The 8,099-nt window shown below is 36.2% G+C and overlaps 1 protein-coding gene across 3 annotated transcripts; it reads right to left on the bottom strand.

Moving 5' to 3' along the window:
- Positions 1 to 259: 259 nt before the first annotated feature.
- On the bottom strand, positions 260 to 3,875 carry LOC107817207 (uncharacterized). Of its 3 annotated transcripts, none has more exons than XM_075254106.1 (2): positions 2,380 to 3,875; positions 260 to 2,260 (listed from the first exon to the last, which is right to left on the bottom strand). In XM_075254106.1, exon 2 carries the CDS (start codon positions 1,864 to 1,866, stop codon positions 853 to 855), a length of 1,014 nt encoding a protein of 337 aa, XP_075110207.1. In that variant the 5' UTR covers positions 1,867 to 2,260; positions 2,380 to 3,875; the 3' UTR covers positions 260 to 852. The 3 variants fall into 3 exon arrangements, with proteins under 3 accessions (XP_075110207.1, XP_016498482.1, XP_016498483.1); XM_016642996.2 differs by having other exon boundaries at positions 2,780 to 3,875; XM_016642997.2 differs by having other exon boundaries at positions 260 to 2,931; positions 3,023 to 3,875.
- Positions 3,876 to 8,099: the final 4,224 nt, after the last annotated feature.

Here is an 8,099-nt window from a genome sequence, read left to right as displayed (position 1 = left end):
TCCTAGCTCAGAACCAAGCCATCGCTTGGCGATGTCTGAGAGATATGGGACATGTGTCTACAAACAGGCCGCGACGGGCATCTCTTTTCCTCATTTTAAGTTAAAAGCTTATTTGAGAGATAAATCACTTAATACTCCACCCCAACATTAAGGTAAAATCTTAAATTTTCAATATTTATTTTTATTTAATATTTGAAAAATTCGAAGCCAATATTTTTCATTAGTAAGATCATTGAAAAATTATATTGGCGGTAACAAATGCTAAAATCTCAAAGTATATTGATAAGAACTAACGATCGATTACAATTCCTAGTAGCCGAACCAACACTCAAACTGCAGGCTAATAGTGAAAATACTGAAACTAAGAATATAAGAGAAGATACACAGATAGTAGAAGAAGAGAGATGAGAAGCTTAGACTTAGAAAGGAGAAGAGAGGAACAGACTCTTCTTCAACAATTCGCATAACACCCAACTCAGATCCACTACCCTTTTTAACATAACCGTCTTAAGCCTACAATCTACTACTCATCCTGGATCCCAAATTAACCTGGGTCTATTGTTTGTTCTCGGCCCAATAGCTCGTGGCAGCCCAATAGATACTTGTGTGACATTGGGCTGAGGCTGATTCATAACAATACTCACATCCTCAAGAAAGACTTTGTCCTCAAGGTTCGAGTCAAGAACAATGATACTTGCTACCTCCCAATCAAATAGCTCAATACGAAGGCATGTTTTATGACTTGAGGAGAATATGTGATCTAGTGCAGTTATGGACCAATCACCTTGGTCATTGCAGCTCTTAGTAGACAATAACAAATTTATAAACTTGAATGCCATCAGAATCTGCCATTCACAGCGACCTGGACTTGCTTGCCATCTTTTGGAAGCAATTAGCAATAAGGTAAATGAGCGAACCAATGCAAACATTCCAGTAGCGAACCTCCACAAAAGCCTGAACTCGGTTAAAGAGAAACTGCCTTTTTGTGGTACTCGAAATTAACAATTTCGAGCATTCAATAACTTCCCAATCAGTCCATGTATTTAACAGTAACGGATTATAAGAAGATGATAAGCACGAATTCTCAGTCAATGTAATACATGCATAAGCAAACATCCTCAAATAGCTTATCAAAATGGTAATAGTATCAGCAATGCCCCATTCTATCCATTCTTCTTTAGTATAAATTCTTGATTGAAGGGAAAGATCAATTGTGTTAGCTTGAGCTACTGGAAATGGGTCCCAAATGAAATTCTTCGTGGTCACAGTTGAGTCATTTTCTTCTCTATCAAAAGCAATATTCACATGATAGGCCACAATGTAGGAAATAATGTCGAATAATTGGTAGCCGAGTAATCCATCAAGAATGCTGCTAGGAGCAAAAGTTATTTTGAAATCACTTGAAATATAATACAGGCAACACCATTTAGCATGCTCAAACCCGTCGACACGAGAATTATCCATGAAGTACTGATAAACAATTTTAGAGTCTCGCTCTCCACTTAATCCCATCACACCTGCAGTCAAGATTTTCAACATTACCAAGTTGAGTTCAGTTATAACATGCCCAGCAACCACACAATTTTCACTGCCACCAGAAAATGTATAACCAACTCCTTGCACTGCTTGATGCTTTACCTTGTATCCACTCCTCAAGTTTAATGCTTTCCACTCCTGTAATATGTCAGCAAGTACATTTGTTGCGGGCTGCATCTTCATGTACTGTTGTGTGATGTCATAATTTTCTGCAGTAAAGTATTTCACTAGTCTAAAGAGTAGTTGCTGGATCTCCGCACAAAGGGAAGTATTAAACCCACCAGGATCAAAGATAATATACGGCAAAGTAGACCTTGCTAGATCAAACATAGCAAACAAGAGTCTGGCGGCTTTATCGACCCAAATAGTTGGTGACTGCTTTGAGTAACTTTCAACAATTTCTTGGAGCGCTCTATGTAGTTTCTCCTCACTAATATGCACTCTTGATTCAAACAAGAATCCAAAAAGATTGCGCTCCTGCCCAGTTTCATGGTGGAACCACAATATATTTTTAAAATCTACCTTCAGCGTTCATTCACAGTGACAGCCTAAGAGGAGAAAACTTCCTTCAGTTTGTCGGTCTTCCCAATTGTCCATGTTACAAGTAACAACTTTTGTCTTCGAAAAATCCTCATTTGGAGTTAAAACTTCAGATTCAACGGATAAAAACGCACATGAATCAAACTGAAAATCTTGCCCTGTGTCAAACGAATTGTCTACATACCTACAAAATAGGATAGTCCCTATTATTGATTCAGGCACATAGTAGATATACGTGCAAGCCCTCACATGAAAACAATAAGAAGAATCAAGCATATGACCATCATCCAAATTGACACTTACAGGCAAAGCGAGTATTTGACAAATAGGGAAGTTACCACATGTGACCAGGCTAGGAAAAGAATCCAGAAGCATAGTGGCAAATTGACTGAGTTGTTCAGTGGTATCTCACTTAGGACTTCTAGCAAAAAACCAGGTTCACATGGCTTAAGGTATTATCTTCTAAAGCAGATTCAATCTCAGGGAACAAGACATGTGCATTTAGTAGTTCAACACTGGATAGAAGCAAGGATGATTCATCAAAAGGAATTGGAAACGAAACATTGTCTGCAAATGGGTTCCACAAAATAGTGCTAATTCCTTGTGAAAGTTGGTCAGGCATTTCGCCTTCACTGTTTGCTAAAGTTGTAGTGACACTATCAATATACTCTATGGGATCAATTTCGATAGAGTTTGAACCAACCTGAATTTCAAGAGCTGGAACTGATGATACCGATTCAACAGAATCACACCCGTCTGCTCTTTTGGACATTTTATCGAACACGTTGGCCACCTCTGAGTTTCCACGTTTGAAAGTAGAATCCAAGTCATATGAGTTTGTGACATAGCTCAAAGCTGCAATCGGAGACACAGAGATCGTTGGTGGAACCAATGTAGCATGACTCACGTAGTCAACATAAGCCTGTGAAGTTTCTACTGTACTTACTAAATTTGTGAAGGCCCGTGTCCGAAAACGCAGCTTCAGTTTATCCTTAAAATGATTCCAATCAAAAAATTGCTCGTTTCGAAACAACCAATCAAACCAAGTAAGAGTGTCACCATCAAAGTAGAAGGAAGGAAGAGGTAGCCATCAAAGGAAGGAAGAGCCTGCTCTCGGCGTTGCTAGTGCCATTAAATCGATCTATTACCACCGCTGCCATTGAAGTATGAAAGCACCAATGTAACAAATGCTACAATCTCAAAGTATATTGATAAGAACTAATGTCTATTACAATTTCTAGTAGCCGAACCAACACTTAAACTGCAAGCTAATGGTGAAAATAGCGAAACTAAGAATATGGTGAAAATAGCGAAACTAAGAATATAAGAGAAGATACACATATATAGTAGAAGAAAAGAGGAGAAGCTTAGACTTAGAAAGGAGAAGAGAGTAACACACTTTTCTTCAACAATTCCCCTAACCCCAACTCAGATCCACTACCCCTTTTAAGATAACCATCTTAAGCCTACATCTGCTACTCATCCTGAATACCAAATTAACTTGGGCCTATTGTTTGTTCTCGGCCCAATATCTCTTGTCATCTCAATAGCTACTTGTGTGACATTGGGCTGAAGCTGATTCGTAACAATACTCCCTTTAGAGACAATCACATGGTTTGGAGAGTTAGAAACTACTAAAGTAACTCTTTAATTACTGATTAATGTTACAAATTGCAAGTGATTTGGTGCTGAGTATCACATAATGCTCTCAAACAAGGAAAACGATGAAATAATAAATAAGAAAGAAAAAGTTAAAAACCTTAATAGTGATCACTATGCAATTATCTATAGACAAAACCCTCCAGCTTATAGTTACGGGACTTCTATTACTTCGAAGCACAACAAGGAAAAGGTCAAGGGAATGAACTTTCAATTTATATCGGTTGTTGGTCACTTGGTCTTCCTAATTTTCTTGCATTTTCTATATGTTCTTTAATCTTTCTTTTCTTTTTTTAAACTTTTAAATCCCTCCCAATTTAGGAGAATCTATAGTATTTTCATACTTCTCCTCTAGCGTGACTCAAACCTAGGACCTAACGGTCGTAGGTGGAGATACTTTTACCAATTGAGTAAGCCTCATTTGTTCTTTATCAAATTCAAAATGATGAGAGATACTCCATATAAAAGATTTAAAGAAGTTAATTGGAATTAGTCCATGAATCAAATAAACTAAAGACGCATGCAGTTAATGCATTCTCTTAATTATAAAAGAATATATATATATGAGCGACTAAGTATTTGCCACTTCCTTACCTCAATTGTTTAAGAAGTTATTGTTAATTAATAGCATTATTATTGTAATTAGTAACATCAACACTAAGAAATAACAAATATAGGGGCTTGTCCCAAGCAGAATCAAACTTTAAGTTAAATCCATGAATAGTACCAAAAAGACAAAATATTAAAGGAGGGCAAATTAATCAAGAAAAACAAATAGACAAAACTCATGAAAAGAATACACTATAATGAAATTTACTTAGCTAAGTCTTGAAAAACGTACCAGAAATTACAGATAACAAACTTATCTGTTATTTCCAACTCTTGTGGTTACATGAAATAACACCAGATTATATTTATTTGCTACTCTTTTTAATCAAACAGGTTAGTGTGCTTAGAGATGTAGCTTTCACCACTCCAAACTTTATTTTCTTCCTTGTCACCATAATCATGATCTTCCATGCTCATCCCTTTTTTTTTTTTTTTTTTTTTTTTTAACAATCTGATCGCTTCAAGTAAAAAAGTAAAAAGCTAAGTGGAAGTCAAGGAATTTTATTACTTCGAGTCGGCACCGGATGCTTATGTCTTCAGTAGAACTCCAAGTATCGTCAATCTAATCCTACATGAGTTTAATGGGTAGATTCCAATTTAAATAGTCACATAAGAGGTATAGACGACGTCTTGGCCTAGATTTATGTTCACGAGACCCTTGGCCTTTCGAATCCTTCAAAAATTTCATTAGCAACTATGAATTTAATTTTCTTGTGTTCAAAGGGGTAAATTACTATTTTGTATTAAAGATTAAGTTGTATTCAAAGGGTAACAAGGCCATTCAACATTTGATGGGTATTAAAGTAATTCAACTTTTAACTTGGTACTTTATAGTATGATGATGATATGATGATTTGTCTAGTTGCCCAGAAATTGTGATTAATAAATGTAGTGATGGTTAATAAGAACAACGTTTCTTATGATGATAAATAAACCATTTGAAACTATTAAATATTTTATTAAACTCACTTATGCATATCAATTTTATATAACTCTTGCCCCATTATGAGATGGTTTGGGTATTACCCGTCTCATTCCTATTAGTCTCGGAGGCACTTAAGACAACTAATTCTAAAAGGAAGGGATATTAGGTTGACTTGAGGTTTCAAAGGTAAAAATCTAAGGCGGCATACAAACATATAGAAGACTGCACGTTAAAGGGGAAGCACATAACACATAAGGCTCAAGTATACATCCTCAAACAAAAGCACATAACTAGCATGACTTGCACATACTTTTTGGGTCTGATTAAAGCACATAAAGACGGGGGAAGTTAATTATTGATGCAGATTAGTTTATTACATAACTCAGGTAAAAAGTCCGAATCAGGCCTGCCTACTGATTATAGCGATTAGCAAAAGCGGATCCAGCTTACAGTTATTACTCTAAGACTTGCCTAAGTGTATAGATGGGATCCTATAGGCTTGATATCTAATTGATTCAGAATGTGGCGAAAAAGTAATAACTCAAAATGAATTGTTTGAAATCTTATAGGCATGCTTCCTTAAGGGAATTAGACTATTAAAAGGAGATTCAGAATGGACAAAATTAAACAGACTGGTTACAGATTCTGCAAGTGATGGTATCCACTATTATTGAATTTAATCCCTATGAACATGGTATCTAACATTGAATGTAAATGAAGCGGATCAGACTTATTTAAGAATCCCTACATGCATGATTTCTACATGTTACTGATCTTAACACGTTACTGGGTTATACCTATTTGGGCCCTAAAACAAGATATCTAACGGTGACAAACATGCAGAACTTTAGAATGAAATCTTATAGGCAGGTTATCTAGATGTGAAGTTGAACAAGAAGTCTTATGGACATGGTTTCTAAATGCAGTTTGCAGAATTAAAATACCTTATAGGCATGATTTTTAAATGCAGTTTGCAGAACTAAAATACCATATAGGCATATTTTCTAAATGCAGTTGAATATGCAGAATTTAAAGTAGTCCTATAGGTATATTTTTTAAATGCAGTTGAATATACATAATTTAAAGTAGTCCTATAGGCATATTTTCTACCCTTGCATGCATAGTTACCCAACCCTTTTCACTAGCCAGCCCCAAATGTTTGTTACAACTTATTACAAACCAGGAATACTAAATACATTAGAAAATGCAACGAAAAGAATTACAACCAGAGGAAGCCTGATTCTTGACTTCCTCACTGAGTTATGAGATGAACCAACTCAAAATACCATTGATCCAAAGCCTTTCTCAGCCTTGAGTGTGTCAGAGTTCCCTAAGGGCTTCAATAGGACCCCGGACAGTGCTCACACCTAAGTTTCATAACCAGAATAGGGACAAGTGCAGTGGAAATGCCAGCCCTTATGTGTCCAAGTTCAGAGGGAGCTCATGGGTCCCAAAACAAGGCTCACATGAGGGGGGAAGAACTTAAGTCTAAGAGGAGAGTGCAAGTGCAGAAACAGATCTTTAAGAACTAAGGAAGTGAAGAAGGGGGAAAGAGGTGTTGGGAAATAGCCATTAACACTTCAAATAAGTCGATAATTTCACACAAAGGGGGCAGGGGTTTAGGAATCCATTGCAAGGAGACTATGTACTTAGGCATGGGTCGATTCTAAGCATGCACATCAATAGGGAGTGTTGTCATGCTTGCAAAGTCAACCAGAACATACAACATAAAAGGGAAACATAGAGGTTATGATCCTAGGGGGATCAAGTTTGGGTCATGCTCAGCAATGTTCAATGTTGTCATGCCCCAAACAAACCATAAGTATTAAACATACTGGGGCAGTGATTTAGGATTGATAATACATTAATTCAGAACAGGAGAAAGAAGTTACAACATGCAAAATAAAGGTACTGAATTAAATATAAGCAGTAGGCAGACAAGAATGCAAGGATCATTAAGTAACCATATTGTGGTTGATGCTGAAAACTTAATTAGAACATACCAGTCAAAGAAGAAAAGTGCAGTAAAGAAAAGTAGCAGGACTTCGAAATATAGCTTTGGCTTTCGGCCAGCTAAACAAGCCACAGTACCATTAACAAAGCAAGAGAGAGTGTTTTTATTATAAGCGTGAGTTCAGAACTAAAGTATTCTTGTTTGTGTTAATGAGAGAGTATGTATATATAGTAGTTCGAAACCATGTAAAATAAGGTAAGAATTACAATTGTATAGTAATTATAGAAATCAGAACCAAAATTAGTATAAGTACTCCCTTAATTTAAGAGAATCAGTTCAAACAGTAAAAACAGGTAACAAATAAGGAAAGAAATCAATGTATAGACAAGGAAATAATTCGAACATATTAGGCATAGAGTAAACTATTAGAGCTAGGTTCAGAAAAACTCTAATTAGGAAAATAGACAGTAAGAATCCAACAGCCAAGCTAAGGGAATCAATCAGATTGAGTAGAAAGTAGGGATCGAAAGTCTAAAGGAAAGTGTTCAAACTAGACCAAGAAACGAGGAATTAGAATCAATCAAAGAGAAAGTCATGTGTCAATATTTTGCATATAAATAAAGTAAGACACAGATGGTCAAGAGTCGACATACAAACCTAGCAAACATGAGATTCAAATAATACTGATTTGATGAGAAAGAGGCAAGTTTCGAACAATCAAGATGAACACAAGCACGTAGAGTCAGTGTAAGTCTTTAGGCTAAGAAACTGAGTAGAAACAAATCAAGGCAAGATAGTCACGAAGAATCACAGAAACTCAAAAACGAGAACTGGCTAGTCATGTTGATACACAAAACTTAACAAAGAACCCCCTAA

Source organism: Nicotiana tabacum, chromosome 5 (assembly GCF_000715075.1).
Source record: "Nicotiana tabacum cultivar K326 chromosome 5, ASM71507v2, whole genome shotgun sequence".
NCBI lineage: Eukaryota > Viridiplantae > Streptophyta > Magnoliopsida > Solanales > Solanaceae > Nicotiana > Nicotiana tabacum.
Note: the sequence above shows the minus strand (reverse complement) of the source record. Positions and strands in the feature narration are given on the sequence as shown.

Excerpts from the sequence above, each read along its gene's own strand:
- LOC107817207 (XM_075254106.1), bottom strand. The coding sequence starts at position 1,866 with ATGTTTGATCTAGCAAGGTCTACTTTGCCGTATATTATCTTTGATCCT.